This window comes from Humulus lupulus, chromosome 6 (genome assembly GCF_963169125.1).
Source record: "Humulus lupulus chromosome 6, drHumLupu1.1, whole genome shotgun sequence".
Taxonomy (NCBI): domain Eukaryota; kingdom Viridiplantae; phylum Streptophyta; class Magnoliopsida; order Rosales; family Cannabaceae; genus Humulus; species Humulus lupulus.
This window is the reverse complement of record NC_084798.1, coordinates 191,507,318-191,525,722: the sequence shown is the minus strand read 5'-3', so window position 1 is coordinate 191,525,722 and position 18,405 is coordinate 191,507,318. Positions and strand designations below refer to the sequence as shown.

The 18,405-nt window shown below is 39.8% G+C and overlaps 1 protein-coding gene across 1 annotated transcript; it reads right to left on the bottom strand.

The window, feature by feature from the left end:
- Nucleotides 1–15,470: 15,470 nt before the first annotated feature.
- On the bottom strand, nt 15,471–17,937 carry LOC133782873 (sugar transport protein 7-like). The gene is made up of 4 exons (XM_062222298.1): nt 17,662–17,937; nt 17,228–17,562; nt 16,174–16,818; nt 15,471–16,089 (listed from the first exon to the last, which is right to left on the bottom strand). The coding sequence occupies exons 1-4, from the start codon at nt 17,789–17,791 to the stop codon at nt 15,658–15,660; spliced, it is 1,542 nt and encodes a 513-aa protein (XP_062078282.1). The 5' UTR covers nt 17,792–17,937; the 3' UTR covers nt 15,471–15,657.
- Nucleotides 17,938–18,405: the final 468 nt, after the last annotated feature.

Below are 18,405 nucleotides of genomic sequence, written 5' to 3'. Positions count from 1 at the left end.
GCTGGAACAAGAAGAAAAATAGAGTATTGAAAAAAGATATGAAGAAAACAAAAGAAAAGTTAAATTTTTTGTCAAATGCCAATGATCCGGAATTATGGAAGGAGTTGAAAGAGGTTGAGAACAAGCTAAACTGTTTAACAGAAAAAAAATTGAAATTTGTTGGCGCCAAAGAAGTAGAGTGTTGTGGCTTAACAATGGGGACCGAAACACTAAGTACTTTCATTATAAACCTTCAGCCAGGAGGAAGAAAAATGAAATTCTGGGGCTTAAAGATTGTCATTGTAACGCCCTGGATAACCAAGACCGTTACATTGTGTATTTTAAAAAATACTACAAGACTTGCTAATCAAGTCGTTTGAACATAAATGTGATCCTAAAGTCAACTAACAAGTTAGGGTTAAAATATTTTGATCATAAACGATTAATTTTCATTAAAATAAATGTTTGATACATGGGATCCCAAAAACAGAGTATATGTGGTAAATACAATCCCCAAAAGCTAATACAACAAAAGCCAGTCTAATGGCAAAGTACAAATTTTAGAGCTCTATCCTTGAACTTTCCCTCGGCCGTGGCGGTCGAGCAGCTGACGATGTACACTCCACCCCCAGAGCTCTCCAATTCATGGTTGGTCCAATTTCCCTTTGCCTGTACCACGTAGCACCAGTGAGGCAATGCCCAGCAAGAAAACCATAAACAACAATCACATATAGCATTAGTAGCATCCAATCAACCTTAATTCAATTCATTCAATATTTCAACACAGTACAAGCATTAAGCTAAACAATGGTGAACATGTATTCTTAGGCATAAATTTCAATCAGCAATACAAATGTTCAGGGTCAGCGCCCTTAGGCCAAGCCCTCTGTTTATCTAGCTGACCTCGGCTCACTTTGGCCGAGCTGTGTTCCATACGCTTATCATCAGCCCCGGCACCCTTAGACTGTACATTCACATAAAGCATAACATTCGTACAATCACACAATACATATATTCAATTACTGGAAACCTCAGTCCCGTTCACAACCACATGGGTGCATTTTTCTTACCTCGAATCTCGAGCAATAAATAAAGAGCGATTTCGAGCACGATCCTCAATCCTGAGCCTTAGCGATAATCCTAGTCACAATAACAACTGGTAACCATCAATCTATAATCCAAATAAATATTTAGGGGCAAATATTAGCCTCCGGGACCTCGAATTCTACTAAACCAGGTAGTAGAATTCGTCCTGAGCGCCTAAGTTTGAATCGCCGGAGCCTCCCCAAGCCTAAAACCTTGTTTTCCCTTAATTTCCCATTTAGGGTCGCGACTTGCCCATAAGGGCTGCGACCCACCCCTTAGACAGAGGCCCAGCCCTCCCTGATGGAGGGCATGGGCCGCAACTTGTACCCCTCCAGGTCGTAGCGTGCTTGGCGAAACAGAGGCTCCCAGGCTCCTAAAACACACGGGCCGCGGTGCCTGAAGAACAGGGCCGCGACTCGAGCCCCTAAACCAAGAAAATTCACCATTTCCCAGTGTTTTCCTCAAGCCTGAACCCCATAATTCAACCCTAAATCCTTATAAATTATTAGAATTAAACCCAGAAAACTTATCCCTATAACCTAAACATCATAACTAGTCTGTAAACCAATTCTTACACCTATTAAACACTCATAATCGACCAAAACCCATAATTTACACAAGCTCTAAACTCAACTATAATTTATCATATTAGGATTAGAACTCTTACCTGAATTGATAGTCTAAACTCCTCAGAAACCCTTGTCTGACCTTAGCTTTGATTTCCTCTTGCTCAAACCAGCCCAAAACCTAGAGTTTCCTTCTGTTTTTTCTTCAGCTTCAAGACACAAAGAGAGGGAAAGTAACAATACATGAGTGAGAGGGAGAGAGAGAATTTCTAAATGCTTTAAGGGTGTTCTGATAGTTTCCTAAGACCCAGCTGATCAAATATCTTAGCTAAAAAGACTAAACTACCCCTCAAGTTTCCCCAGCCCTCAAATAGCCTCCAAGGGTAAAATGGTCTTTCTCCCAATTCCCGCTAATTCCTCAAGTCATCCTACCGATTTCCCTATTAATCTCGTCATGTCCAAATAATTACCAAATACTTATTCATTATTCAATCAATCCCAAAATATTCTCTAAATTCCCAAAATACCCATAGGCTCCCCCGAGCCGGGTATTAAACCCCGCTGTGAGTATTTCGCTAATCCGCTTACTAGGACCGTCTCGAGTCATATACTGCAAATATATCCACATAATGATGTGGTCTCAACCATTCATCACATATAATCACATTTATGCCCTTAACGGGCCAAAATTACAAATATGCCCTTATAAACAGTAAATGGCCCACATGCATATCTAATACTCATAAACATGCATATAATATATTCACGTAATCATATAAATCATGCATGCCACATAGTCATGCATTTAATCAATTAAACACACATATATCCAATTATGTCCTCCTGACATGCTAATCAAGACACTAAACCCTATTAGCAATTTTGGGTTGTTACAACTACCCCCTCCTACTGAGAATTTCGTCCTCAAAATTTACCTGAATAAATCAAGATATTGATCCCGCATAGCTGACTCAAGCTCCGAGGTCACTTCCTCGACCCTGCTATTCCTCCATAATACTTTGACTAGGGAATTGTCTTGTTCCGTAGAACCTTGTCTTTTCTGTCTAGGATATCACAATCATAGTCCTTTACCAACTCCAGCCAATGTTTCTGTCTCATGTTCAAGTCCTTCTGGGTGAAGAAATACTTTAAACTCTTGTGGTCAGTGTATATCTTGTACTTCTCTCCATACAAATAATGTCGCCAAACTTTTAGTGCAAATACCACCACTGCCAACTCCAAATCATGGGTAGGATACCCCTGCTCATACTCATTTAGTTTTCGTGATGCATAAGCAATAACCTTCTCATTCTGCATCAACACGAATCCCAATGTCAGTCTCGATGCGTCACAATACACTACAAACTTCTCTCCTTCTGAAGGAAGACTTAACATAGGAGCAATAAGCAGTCGTCGCTTCAGTTCCTAGAAGCTATTCTCACACTTGTCTGACCAAATGAACTTCATATTCTTCCGTGTCAATTCTGTCATCGGTGCAGCTGTAACGCCCTGGTTACTCCAAGACCGTTACTGTGAACTTTAAATCGTGCTTAACTCTCTAACCGAGTCATTTGGTTATAAACGTGCATCTAGGTGTTATTAATAGGCTAAGGTGAAAAATCTCGATCAAAAGGAAATGATATATTTTATTTAAAACACAAAAATGTACATGGGCCCATAAAAATGTTTACAAGTTATTTACAATCCAAAATGGTCATTACAGTGTAAAAATTACAACCTGTCGACCTAAGAGGCAAAATATAGGGTTAACCCCTAGTTCCTCTGAGAAACACCTTGGTCGTGGTGGTCAAGCGGTCGCATATGTACACATCGCCACCTAAGCTCTCCACTCAAGGCTGGGTGAGCTTTTCTTTTCCTTTACCTGCACCACAAAGCACCAGTGAGCCTAGGCTCAACAAGAAAACTCATTACTGCATGTATTCAATATCAATTGATGATTATGATAATCATACTGGGACGTGTAGCCCAAATCAGATAATATCGAGATTCTAATAATCATGCTGGGGCGTGTAGCCCTAATAAGATAAGTGACTGATGAGTAAGTCATGAACTTAAACCAGATGAGTGACTATGGAGTCACAAACTTGAATCAGATAAGTGACTGATGAGTAAGTCACACACTTAAACCAGATGAGTGACTATGGAGTCACAAACTTGAATCAGATAAGTGACTCACGAACTTGGGCTCTGCACCCTTAGCCATGTGACGATGCATCACCTGGGCCTTTTGGCCATGGCTTTAAGTAACTAGCCTTTAGACTAGACAAGCGCTTTTGTTTTCATCGGACTTAAAGTCGGTCAAGCATTTCATGCTTATGACGATAATGCTTATGTCGATTATATCTAATCTTTTCGGCATGCGTTAAACACGCTAATATCGTTCTTGACTCATAAGCCAATACCATATAACCAATGCTCAGTACTACTGCCGAACTTGACTAACGAGTCACAGCTTCACAGTCAATACTTACACCATTGCCGATTCTGACTAATAAGTCAATGCCACTCACAAGTAAGCAAGATTGCTAAGCATTTAATATGCAATTAATGTCCACATTTAGAGCACTCAACATGCCTCATTAATAACCATGCATGTCACATACTGGGTGTAGTTTTCTTACCTCTGGTTTGAGCGAGAAATAGTAAAAGAACGACTCTTGAGAACGATCGATCCTTTAATCCCTTAGCGGTCACCTAGTCATAACTAAATAGTGAATTCCATCAATAAAGTAAATCAATAAAAATGTTTATAATCTGAAACCTCGCTCCCAGGACCAATCCTGTGCTCTTGGGACTCCCAATCCACCCAAACGAGGTAGTGGAATCATCCCCCAAGCCCCCAAAGTCATCTCGAGCCCTAAAACTAGGTCTTGCTGGAAATGACCTAGCGTTGGGGCACTACTAGGTAGCTCTGGGGTGCTGCCCCAAGTAAGAGAGAACCCCATTTCTCCTCTGCCTAGCGCTGGGGCGCCACTAACAGACCAGAAAATTTTTTGGTCTTCTCCCCTGCGATTTCCCCTGAAAACCAAGCTTCAAAATCAACCCCAACACATCATCCAACCTATAATTTAACCCCAAAACTTCATCCATAACTGTAATGCCCCGAATTCTCCGATGTGGTTTAATGGCGGGATTAGTAGGCTGGGAGGGCCATACTTGCTTAATTATGCCATTAATTTATAATACGCATGTATATGTGAATTATATTATAATATGATGTTAAATGAATGCATGTGGGTCCACATTCTAATTACAGGGGTGTGATGGTAATTTGGCCTGTTGAGGGCATAATTGTATAATTGTATGCATGTCGGTGATACATTGTTGAGACCACATTATAATGTGGGTTTGTTCGAGCTATTCGGCATGAGACGATCTTGGAATATTGATTAGCAGTCTAGTCATAACAAGTTTAAGTTCGGGGCTCGCGATGAGTCTTGGGGTGATTTCAATGATTAGAGCGTTGCCGGGAATTAAAGGGTATCAGGATATAAATTATTGGTGTTTGAGATTATCGAGAATAGCGGGAGTTGGAGAGCGTTAATTATGATTAACGAGATAGGTTGGAAAGGACAAATTTTCCCTTGGAAGCCTTTGGAAACCCTTAATTGACCTAGGGGTATAATGGTCTTTTTACCCCTAGGATAGATATTAACTATTTTAGGCTGTGAAACAGAGGGAAAACAGAGTAAGTTCTTGAAGCTTTCCCGTACCTCTTTCTCCTTCATTTCCTTTGTGATTTTTGAGCCATTGTTGAGGATTCAAGCTTGGGAAGTAAGTCTTGGGAGTTTGGGAAAGTGTTCTACCATTGAAGAGCATCACAACCTGAGTTTGAGGTAAGTTTTTAGCCACTAGTTCCCTGGTTTGCTCTGTTTTGGTTTAAGTTTTCAGCTTGTGATTTTGTTGTAGATAGTTGGAATTAATGGAAGTTTTGGTTGGGGTTTAACTTGGGTTTTGATGAGGGTGTGATGTAGATCAAGTTTAGGGGTTGTATTGGATGTTTGGGTGGTGTTTTGGTTTGGTTTGAAGGGTTGGTTTTAAGGAAAATCGCTAAGGAGGAAAAAACCAGAGTTTTGGCTAAAGAGTGGGTTGGGCCGCGGCATGGCCAGGGAGGGTCGCGGCTCATGTTGGGTGCTGAAGGAGGCCGCCTCTGTTTGAGGGGCGGGTCGCAGCATGGCTAGGGAGGGCCGCGGCCCTTAGTGGAATTTTGGCCAGAAATGAGTTTTTGGCTCAGGGATTCAAGCCTTAGGCCTCGGGATCGATCCTACTACCTGGTTTAGTAGCATTCGATGTCTCGGAGGCTAGGTTTTGGTTTGGAAACCCTTGTTATTCATTTTATTGATGGAATCCCATAATTGGTTATGACTAGGTAACCGCTAAGGGACAAAAAGACAGGTCGTTCTCAAAGGTTGTTCTTATATTAATTCTTGCTCGAACTAGAGGTAAGAAAACTGCACCCCATATGTGACATGCGTGGTTGTTCATGAGGCATGTTGATTGTGTAAATGTGGACATGGATTGATTATTGAATGCTTAGCAAATCTTGCTCACTTGTGCATGGTACTGACTAATTTATCAGATTTGGCAAAGGTGTTAGTATCAACTGTAAAGTTGTGACTCATTAGTCAAGTTCGGCAGTGGTACTGGGCACTGATCACACAGTGCTGGCTCATAAGTCAGGAACGGCCTTAGCGTGATCAACGTAAGCTAATAAAGATTAGATCTAATCGATATCTGCATTAGATGACTCAAAGAGCATTAATGCCGGACCGACCTCAAGTTCGATGAATACTATAAGCACTTGTGTGACTTACCCATCAGTCACTCATCTGTTGAGTTAGAGACTTATCCATCAGTATCTCATTTGCTTAAGCTAGTGACTTACCCAGCAGTCACTCATCTATTAAGGCTAGTGGCTTATCCAGCAGTCACTCATCTGTTTAAATTAGTGACTTGCTTGTCAGTCACTCATTATGGTTTATCAGAACCTCAAGTGACATTCACTCATTTGTTTAAGAGCTATAAGCTATGTGTGATTATAATAATAATCATTTGATAATGTTTATATGCAATACTGTGTTTTCTTGCTGGGCCTTGGCTCATGGGTGCTATGTGGTGCAGGTAAAGGGAAAGAAAAGCTCACCCAGCCTTGAGTGGAGAGCTTAGGTGGTGACGTGTACATATGCGGCCGCTTGACCACCGCGACCAAGGAGTTTTCAGAGGAACTAGGGGGTTTACCCTATTTTTGCTCTTAGGTTGGCGAGTTTGAAATTTTGGAACAGTAATGACCCTTTTGAGTTGTAAATAACTTGTAAATGTTCTTGTGGGCCCATGAACAATTTTATGTATTAAATAAAACATGTCCTTTTTGTTGTTTTTCACCTTAGCCTGTTAATAACACTTAGAACACGTTTTTAACCAAATGACTCGGGTAGCGGGTCAAATTTCTGGTTCACCGTAATGGTTCTGAGGTAACCAGGGCGTTACACCAGAGCTTTCCAACTCATGGTTGGTCCAATTTCCCTTTGCCTTTACCTGTACCACGTAGCACCCGTGAGCCAAGGCCCAACAAGAAAACCATAAACAGCAAACACATATAGCAGTAGTAGCATCTAGTCAACCTTAATTCAATTCATTCAATAATTCAATAGAGTACAAGCATTAAGCTAAACAACGGTGAACATGTATTCTCAAGCGTAAATTTCAATCAGCAATACAAATGTTCAAGGTCGGCGCCCTTAGGCCGAGCCCTCTGTTTATCTAGCTGACCTCGACTCACTTAGGCCGAGCTGCGTTCAGTACGCTTGTCATCAACCCCGACACCCTTAGGCCATACATTCACATAAAGCATAACAACTGTACAATCACACAATACATATATTCAATTACTGGAAACCTCAGTCCTATTCACAACCACATGGGTGCAATTTTCTTACCTCGAATCCCAAGCAATAAATAAATAGTGGTTCTGAGCACGATCCTCAGTCTTGAGCCTTAGCGATAATCTTAGTCACAATGGGTAACCATCAATCTCTAATCCAAATATATGTTTAGGGAACAAATACTAGCCTCAGGAACCTCGAATTCTACTAAACCAGGTAGTAGAATTCGTCTCGAGCGCCTAAGTTTGAATCTCAAAGCCTCCCCGAGCCTAAAACCTTGTTTTCCCTTAATTTCCCATTTAGGGTCGCGACTTGCCCATAAGGGCCGTGACCCGCCCCTTAGACAGAGGCCCAGCCCTCCCTGCTGGAGGGCATGGGCCGTGACTTGCACCCCTCCAGGTCGCGATGCGCCTGGCGAACCAGAGGCTCCCAGCCTCCTAAAACACACGGGCCGCGGTGCCTGAAGAACAGGGCCACGACGCCTGAAGAACAGGGTCGCGACCCGAGCCCCTATACCCAGAAAAATCATAATTTCCTAGCATTTTCCTCAAGCTTGAACCCCATAATTCAACCCCAAAACCTCAGAAATTCTCAAAATTAAACCCAGAAAACCTATCCCTATAATCTAAACACCATAACCAGTTTGTAAACCAATTCTTACACCTATTAAACACTCATAATCGACCAAAACCCAGAATTTACACAAGCTCTAAACTCAACTATAATTTAGCTAAATTCAGCAGATTAGGATTGAAACTCTTACCTGAATTGACAGTCTAAACTCCTCAAAAACCCTTGTCTGACCTTAGATTTGATTTCCCTTAGCTCAAACCAGCCCAAAACCTTGAGTTTCCTTCTGTTTTTTCTTCAACTTCAAGACACAAGGAAAAGGAGAGTAAGAATACGTGAGTGAGAGGGAGAGAGAGAATTTGTAAATGCTTCAAGGGTGTTCTGATAGTTTCCTAAGACCCAGCTGATCAAATATCTTAGCTAAAAAGACTAAACTACCCCTCAAGTTTCCCCAGCCCTCTAATAGCCTCCAAGGGTAAAATGGTATTTCTCCCAATTCCCGCTAATTCCTCAAGTCATCCTACCAATTTCCCTATTAATCCTGTCATGTCCAAATAATTAGAAAATACTTATTCATTATTCAATCAATCCCAAAATATTCTCTAAATTCCCAGAATACCCCTAGGCTCCCCCGAGCCGGGTATTAAACCCTGCTGTGACTATTTCGCTAATATGCTTACTAGGACCGTCTCAAGTCATATACTGCAAATATATCCACATAATGATATGGTCTCAACCATTTATCACATATAATCACATTTATGCTTTTAATGGGCTAAAATTACAAATATGCCCTTATAAACAGTAAATGACTCACTTGCATATCTAATACTGATAAACATGCATATAATATATTCACATAATTATATAAATCATGCATGCCACATAATCACACATTTAATTAATTAAAAATACATATATCAAATTATGCCTTCCCGACACACTAATCATCACACTAAACCCTATTAGCAATTTTGGATCGTTACAGTCATGGGTGCTGGCAAGATGAAGAATAGATTTTCCAAAACAAAATATGTGGGTTTTTTGAGAATTTGTTCGCTTCAACTCTTCCCTCTAAATTGTGATTGATGATGTTACCTCTTGTATTGAGAAGAGAATTTCGAATCATGTAAACGATAGGCTGCTGAAGGACTTTAACGAGAATGATGTGGTGAAAGCAGTCCAAAGCATGAACCCAACAAAAGCGTTGGGATCAGATGGCTCCTTGTCTTATTTTTTCAGAAATTTTGGAATACTTTGAGAGGTGATGTTGTAAGGATATGCTTGGGAGAATTCAATAGGAATGCCTCAGTGAGCTATTTAAATGACACCCTCATCACCCTTATTCCAAAAGTTGACAAACCAAAAAATATTGAGAATTTCCTCCCCATTAGCCTGTGCAATGTTATTTACAAAGTGATCTCCAAATGTATGGCGGATAGATTAAGAGACTCTTTGGGTACACGAATTTTGAGTCCCAACGTGCATTCGTTCCAGGGAGAATGTTCAGAATAATGCTATTATTGGTTTCGAGGGTCTTCGCTGTATGCGCAAAGACAAATTTGGGATTGGTAAGAAGTTGGCCCTGAAACTCGACGGCTTATGATAGGGTGGAATGGTGCTTTGTGGAAGAGGTGATGCTGAAACTTGGTTACAAAAAAGGAGTGGGTGGATAAAATTATGAGATGTTTTAGAACAATTTGCTTCCCATTCTTGCTTAATGGAAGTGTTAAAGGAAAGGTGATTCTTAGTAGAGGTTTAAGACAAGGAGATCCCCTCTCTCCTTTTCTGTTCCTTTTTTGTGCTGAAGCTTTCTCTTGTCTTATCCAAAAAGCTGAAGCTGATGGCAAGATTAATGGTCTTGAGTTGGTAGAAGTAGAGTGCCCGTTTCCCACTTGTTCTTCGCGGATGACAATTTTATCTTCATGGAGGCTCATGATGATGAGTTCTATACGTTCAAAGAAATTCTGAATGCCTACTCTAAGGCTTCGGGGTAGTTGATTAATCTGGACAAGTTGGATGTGAGCTTTGGAAAATTGATTCCTTGGGATGAGAGAAGGAGATTGGAAAAACTCTTAAATATCAATCTTGTTGATATTCATGGAAAGTACTTGGGGCTCCCATCCTTTGTTAGGAGGAACAAAAAAGAGATATTTGGAAGTATCAAGGACAAGGTGTGGAAGAGATTAAATGGGTGGAAAAGACCTATGTTCTCCTCTGTAGGAAAAGAAGTTCTCGTTAGAGCCATCATCTAGGTTATCCTGATTTATATCATGAGTTGTTTCAAGATCTCAAAGAAATTCAAAGTCTCCATGGTATGGCTGGCCGATTTTGGTGGGGGTCAACTGAAAAGAAGAGAAAGATGCATTGGTGCAAGTGGGATGTCCTATGCCTTCCTAAGGACAGGGGAGGGTTGGGGTTTAGAAATTTGCATATTTTCAACCATGCCATGTTAGCTAAACCATGTTGGAGATTTTTTAGAAACCTCAACTCTCTCTGTGCTAGAGTTCTTAAGGTGTGTTATTTCCCCAATAACAACATCATAGTCGCTAAATACGGTTCCAAGGCCTCAAATGTGTGGAGAAGCCTTGTTTGGGGGAAAGAAGTTATTCTTAAGGGATCTAGATGGATAATCGGGGATGGGAATGATGTGAGCATTTTGGATGACCCCTGGATCCCAAGGCCTAACACTTTTAGATATATGATAAATCATTTCTGCCTGATAATTTAAAAGTTGCCGACCTTAAACTTGGAAATGGACAGTGGGATGAAGATTTCATCAAAAGTATTTTCAACGAGGAGGATTCTTGCGATACCTTGTGAAGATGCATCGATAAGAGACAAACTAGTTTGGCATTTTTCGAAGAACGAGGAATACATTGTGAAAAGTGGGTATAAGGTTGACACGAGTTCAAACGACATTGCTGAGAATTCAGATACTATGAAAACCAAGGCATGGTGGATGTCTATCTAGAAAATGAGAGTTTCTCCTAAAATTAAACAATTTTTTTTTTAAAATTAAGCCATTCTTGGCTTCCCACTAATTGTGCTTTGTTTTGCAGGAAAATTACTTCTAATCAGGATTGTTTCATATGGAAGTTTGGTGCTCAAGAAGATGGAATTCATGAAATTTGGATATGTAAAGCCAATGCCAAATACTGGAAGCTTCCGGGGTTTTGGGACCTCATTAAACGCTGCAAAGAAAATGACCCTTTGGCGTTCCTCTCTCAAATTCGCAATGCCCTAAATAATGGTGATTTTGAGTTGTTTTTGGTGATGTCTTGGCAGCTTTGGTATGTAAGAAATAAGATGAAGGTTGATGAGAGAGAATCCAAACCTTCGAACTTGCTGGATTGGTGCATGAATTACTGCAGAAGTTACAAGGATATCAACCTTTCTAATCGATACCAACAAAGAAGGGAGGAAACAAAATGGAAGCCCCCGATGAAGGTGTGACAAAAATTAATGTTGATGCAGGAAGAAGAGTTGATGGTGACTGTTGTAGTGCAACAACCGCTGCCAGAGACGCTAATGGAGTGTGCTTGGGTGCTAGAGCTTCGATCATTAGCATGCCTTTTGATAGCCTATCTGCGTAGCTCTATGCGATCAAGGAATGAATGATGTTAGGAATTGAGTTGGGGCTGCCAAAGTTTATTATTGAGTCTGACTGTGCCACTGCTATTTCCTTAGTTTTGAGTAATGCTAACTATTGTAGTGACCTTGATGGTATTATTTGGAGCATTAAGAACATCACTCCTAAACATAGTTTTGCTAGTTTTCTCTTTGCTTACAGGGAGGCTAATTGTTTAGCTCATTGTTTAGTCAAGTATACTCTTCAGAATGGAGTTAGCGCTAGTTGGAATAGGGATTTACCCTCTAATTGTTTAGCTCATAATTAGCTCATTGCTTGTGCTGCTATTGTTTCAGACTTGCCATTTCAGTTGTAGTTTTTTCCTCTTTTAATAAAGAGTTCCATTTAAATATATATATATATATTGGCACTCATGAGTGGTATGTCCAACGTCCCTGTGGAATCTGTAGTATTTATTGGAGTCCCTCTTTGCCTTTTGATTCCGCATTGGGTCAGGTCGTCTAAATGGGACATGGTTCTCATTGGCAAGAAATATGTTCTCCTGAGTCTCATTGAGCTCAGTATACACTGTGTAAATGGAGAAATACTTGTCTCCCTTTTTCTTTTTCCCCCGTTAGCCTCGAGGTTATTCCCTTCATTTTTCTTTCTTTTTGAAGGGTTATCCCCAGAGGGTCTTGATGTCGAGGGGGCGGCCGAGGTCGAGGATGAGTTAACATTCGTCGTTGTAGTTACGGGCTGAGAGGTCAGATTTAATGCTGACCTCGCCTCTTCTACATTGACAAACCTCTAGGCCCTTCTGTTGAATTCAGTTAATGACCTTATGAGTTTTCTTTGCATATCCTCCCAAAGGGGACTCCCTAGTAATATACCAGCTCTTACAACCATCAGGTGGCCACTGTCGTCGACATTACGGGATTGAGCCACTTCAATATTAAACCTTGTAAGGTAACTCTTCAGCGACTCTCCCTGTTGTTGTCTGACATTGGTCAAGGCTAAGGCTTCGGGCTTGACTCCTACCATGGCTTTGAATTTCTTCTTAAATCCCCTTGCTAGCTGATCCCAAGATGAGATAGAATGTCTTCTAAACTTCTCGAACCAGTTTTTTGCTGGTCCTATCAGGGTAGCTAGGAACAACATACAGCAGAGCTCGTAACCAACATTGCTGGCTCGCATGATGGTATTGAATGTGCTTAGATGACTATGTGGGTTTGAGTTCCCATCAAATGGTGCTACATGGGTTATCCTAAACCCCTGTGGAAATGGAGTGTTGGAGATATGCAGGGCAAAAGGCTCGAGCTCCTCATCTGAGTCTTCAGCCTTATCCTTGTTCCTTTCATCTTGTAGGAGCCTAAACGCCCTTTTGAGCTGGTCAATTCTCTCCTGGACTAGGTCCACTGGAGGTCGAGCTTGAACTTGGGAGAGTTGGTTATTGTTTATAAAAACTCCAGCTCCTTGTCCCGGTATAATGCTATTCTGGTTTCCATATGCTGGTTGCTTTTGACTGTTTAAATGGTCGCGTAAATCAGGGTTTGTGGGATTGGCCTGCCCCCGATTATGGTTCAGGTGATCCCGAAGGTCAGGATGATTGCCCTGATTTCCAATATTCCTGGGCTCGATATTATATATGCTTACAGGCCGAGTATAGTCCGAGCTCCCACTTACGAAGCTAACATTTCTCTATGGCTGGGGGGCTTGGTGATTACGATGTGGATCATCCACTGGCCTCCTCGCCCCAGCTGTTTGTGACCTTGACACATGGCTTACCAATGGTTGGGGAGCCTTGTGTTCTCGAGTAGCCTCTCTTTCGCTCCTAACGATTCCCATCTCGACTGACACTGCGAGAGGGCCTCTGTGGTGCATGTCGCGATGCCTCTCGTACTGGTGAGGGGTGTCTTATTGGAGAGGGTGGATGTCTTATAGGTGATGGTGGTGGCCTCCCATTATTGGGTCTAGATGGTCCAGAATTGGCCCGAACAGGTTCTGGGCTATTCCTAACCGCTTCAGGGTTAGGGTTCCGAGCTGCTTGAGGAGCTCGGTTATTCCCCATTCCTGTAGACACCTCCGCAGTCGGATTATCAGTAGCCTCAACTCGAGTATTTCTCCTAGGGCGTTCATCACCAGGATTTGTTCTAGGCCTTAGTTGAGCTTTTTGGGCCCCTTGCTCAGTTCTCTTGGCGGCCGTGCTCCCTCGGGGACGTCCTCTTGGCCTCCGGGGTGGTGCCTGGACCTCAACAGCCTGCCTGGCTAACTCTTCGTTGCGCCTTGTAGCTTCTGCCAATTGTTGGTGCAGTTGGTGATTCTCCTGTTCAACAATAGGAATGTATCTCTCTGGATTATAGTAGAGATCCTCGTCAGGCCTGGGAACAGGCGGTCCCTGAGAATCGGAGGAAGCACTCCCTTTCTCTGGGCCCTGGTCAGCCATGGGCTGCTTCCCAGGTCGACGCAGGTAATCTTCAGTGCGAGGAGCTTGTTCCTCCGGTATTTGGGGCAATGGTCGCCCACCAGTACTTGGGTTGTTTGTGGCGGCCATTGGTAATTCAGGAGGTTTTTGATTAAACAATCTAACAACTTGAGTTCAACTCTCAAAGAAAGCACCAAACTATTGACGTCGTTTTTCGTCAACTTGAATATGAAAAACACTAAACACAGAATTAAGAAAATAAATAAAAAAAAACAATCGAGAGTTTACGTGGTTCAGCAGTTAAAATCTGCCTAGTCCATTAGTCAATATTATTGACTGGTGATCTTCTCTTAGAGCTTTTACAAAGCAATTTAGCAAAGTGTTCTCAATACCAAATTGTGCGTATCTACAAATGAAATTCTCTAGTCTATTTATAGACTGGTTAACAAAATATCTTCCATTTTATTTTAGGAAGTTACAATTCAAATTTGAAATAATACCCTAAAATAATACAAATAAATGCATTAATTACATAATTTCCCATGATAATCGGAATTTATTATCATATTACAACAAATCCCCAAGAAATAGGGATATCCTAACGACAACCATGTTCAAAATACATTATCGACTTCAAACATGCTTTCGAGATCAACTAACATCACGAGCTCTCCATCCTAGTTAGTCTCATCCTTACCCATCATCCTTAGCCAGCAATTTCATCGAGCTTAACCCTCGGAGATCATCATTTTCCAGCTTGCAATGAAGGTTCGAATTGCTCTTATATACTTCGGAGAAGATCCATCATTTTGAGCTTGATGCTTAAGCTCGAACTGTCTTAACTGGTGCTCGGTGGCTAATAGGAACAAATCATAAAACATGTTAATTTATATAAGTGTTGAGTCATTACTTGCCATTTTCGAGTTTACACTTTATGAGCCTACATTTCGAGGCCATAACTTCGATTCTCGAAATTTGGGTGTAAGAGTAAAATTCAATAATTTTATTTTATCTTGTTTTCATTTTTTAAAAAAAATAATGTATAATGTTTTAGAAAAAAACTCCTACTTTAACAAGTTTTTATTTTTTTTTGTTTTAAATTTTATTTTATTTAAATATTTAAAATATATACTATTTATATGTATTTTTTAGAATATGAAAGAGAATTTTTTTTAAAAAAAAATATGAGCATAAGTTAAAAAGATATATATTATATATTAATTTTTTTTAAAAAAAATAGGCGTCTTAATCATATTTTAGGGTGCAAATATAATACCCATTTTCATTATTTAGGTGAATTGGTTATGTGAAAGATTCTTGTTACAAAAGAGAAAGAAAATAATCACATTACTATTAAAAAAAAAAGTCATCAATGCTACTATAATACACATTCAATACATGCTAAATCAAATAATGATTTATCATTGTTTTTTACCTTTCTATAAAAAATTTAAAAAATCATCAATGTTACTATAATACACATTTAATACATTCTAAATCAAACAATGATAAATCAAATAATTCTTGGTATCAATATCTAGAGTGATTTTTTTTTTTCTATCAAGAAAGTATGTGTCCTTGTTGTGAAGGCACAATCTTCTTCCAAAACCAGTGCTTTCTCCACACACAAGTCATCTCCTCAATTGGAACACCTTTAGTCTCAGGCAAGAACAGACACACAAAGATGGTCATGACAATGATCCAGCTACCATAGAAAATGAAGAGTCCAAATTTAAACACACAAAGTAGAGGCATGAATGACTCTGCTACAGCTAAGGTCATTCCAAAGTTCACAACCACTGTAATGCTTTGTCCAATTGATCTGATCTCTAATGGGAATATTTCACTTGGTATTGTCCAGGAAATGGGGCCCCATGACCATCCAAAAGCTAGTGCAAACAGACATATGAGAGCCATCACTAGTATGGATAAGCCTTTAGATAAATTTTGATCATCTCCCAGCTTGTTCACCAAGATTATGCCAATTATAACCTGTTAAAGAAAAAAGTTATAATACTATACTTATATATATATATGTTGTTTTGGCTCTAAATTTTTAAGGGAGTAAATATATACCTGGCATATAATCATTATTATTCCCCCACTGATAAGCAGAGCTCTCCTGCCCAACCTGTCTACGACTGCCATAGATAAGAGGGCTGATGAAACAAGTGCTGCACCAACCATAACCGAAGAATAGAAGGAAGATTTTTCTCCAAACCCCATGTTTAGAAGCAAGATTGATGAGTAATAGAGTAGAGAATCTATGCCAGTGAGGGCCTGGAACATTGGCATGAGGATTGCCATTACCAGCTGAGGCCGGTTCTTCTTCCAAAAAATGCTTCTAAAAGGGGTCTTTACTGTACTAGCAAGTTCACTTGCAGCAACTATGTCTTGAAACTCTTCCTCTACATCTTCATCTCCTCTGAGTTTCTCTAATACTCTTCTCCCTTTATCTTTTGAACCTCGTTGAATTAAGCTGTTGGGTGTTTCATGCAGGAATTTTGCTCCCACTGTCATTAACAAGGCCAGAGATGCAAATATCCCAAAGGAGATACTAATGCCTTTGTAGTCGGTCCAACGGTGCTCTCCTTCGACTCGGGTGACATAGTTGATGATGTTTGATGCCAACATTCCAAGAGAAATTGCTAGCTGAAACATAAAGTTCAAGCCTCCTCGGTACTGTGCTGGTGCTATCTCAGATAAGTATAGTGGAATTGCCTGCACACAACCAAGACAAGCATGTTAGAATAGGATTAAAATCCTCCATTTATCTATAAACATAGATCATAAATCCCATGATCACCCATGCCAAGAACATAACAAAAAATACAATAAGAGCCAAATTAAGATGGTGGTGGGTTACAAGTATTCTTATATTATAAATATTATATGAGGGAAGAGTCTTAAATAACTTTTTTGTTTTCCAAACTCTTCCAAAAAGTACTTTTTTTTAATTATAAAAGCTAAAAAATCAATTAATTATTTTTTTAACCAATATGGTCTACCATTATTTAATCTTAGTTAGATCTTTGGTTATACCTTATGATAGTTTATTTCCCAACAAAACAAGTTTAAACCATCATAATTTTGGGCTATGCTATGAATTTTGTTTAAGGTGTTAAAGTACCTGAACTCCAAATCCAATGCCTACTCCAGCAAAGATTCGACCAACCATGATTGCAAGCTCATCCGGTCCATATTGGATCAATCGTGGAACAATGGCAATCAGAGCTGCCCCAATAAAAAAGTTTATCCCGCCAACGATCATACTCCTTCTACGTCCATATTTTCTACTCACAGGAGAAGCTATTAGTGAGGCTACCATACCAGCTATGTATACAGAAGGCAGATACACTGTATCAGACCCAGGATCATCCTTGCAATACTGGTCTAAATAGTGTTTATTTCTGTACACTAATTCCTCATTTAAGTCTGCTATGCCTTCGTTTAATGTAGCTCCACCTGTAAATAATAAGTTAAGTTATAGATATGAACCCGTATAAATATATATACCACTGACAAAAGTTGATAATGAAAGAAGAAAAGTAAGAAAAAGGGTACCTGAAAGTCCAATATAACCAAATAGAAAAGCTCCAATTGAAGCAATAATGGATGTGATAATAAGATAAACTGTAAGTTTTCCTTGGTATTGTTCTGCTCTCGGCTTGGCCAAACCAGTAGCAGCAGCCATATCTATCTGAGTTTATGGAAAAATCTCTACTATTTTTTTTTTTTTTTGAGGGGGGGTGTTGAAATTGAGAGGGGAATTATTGAATACTAGGAAGTTTTTCACAATAACAAAGAAAACCAATACAATTTCTCTAGACAACTGCTATATTTTAGAAAGATGAAAGAGAGGAGATTTATATATAACTATGATATAGCCATCCATATCCAATACAAATTTTAAAGCGTGCGGAAAATGACCAAAGACACGCAATGGAAGACTTCAAATGCGTGTGTTTTGGTGATATGTGGTAAAGTACATGGATTTTATTTTCAGCTGGTTTCCACTTGTCATACAATGGCCTTCATTTTTTCCACTTGCCAATCTTCATGTGTGTCAACTTTGACTTGTCAATTTTGTTCGAGTATATGAAGATGGTCAATATTTCACTTCTACAGCTATATATTAGTATCATGAGCGAATGCATCACTATCTATTTTAGAATTTAATTAATATAGGACAAAAATTGAGCTTCGGATTAAAGGTAGAAAAGTGGAAAGGTAGTGATGAGAATAAATATTGTTAATTTTCAAAATAAAAATAAAAGGAATATTGTTATATTAAAATTTTAATTCAAT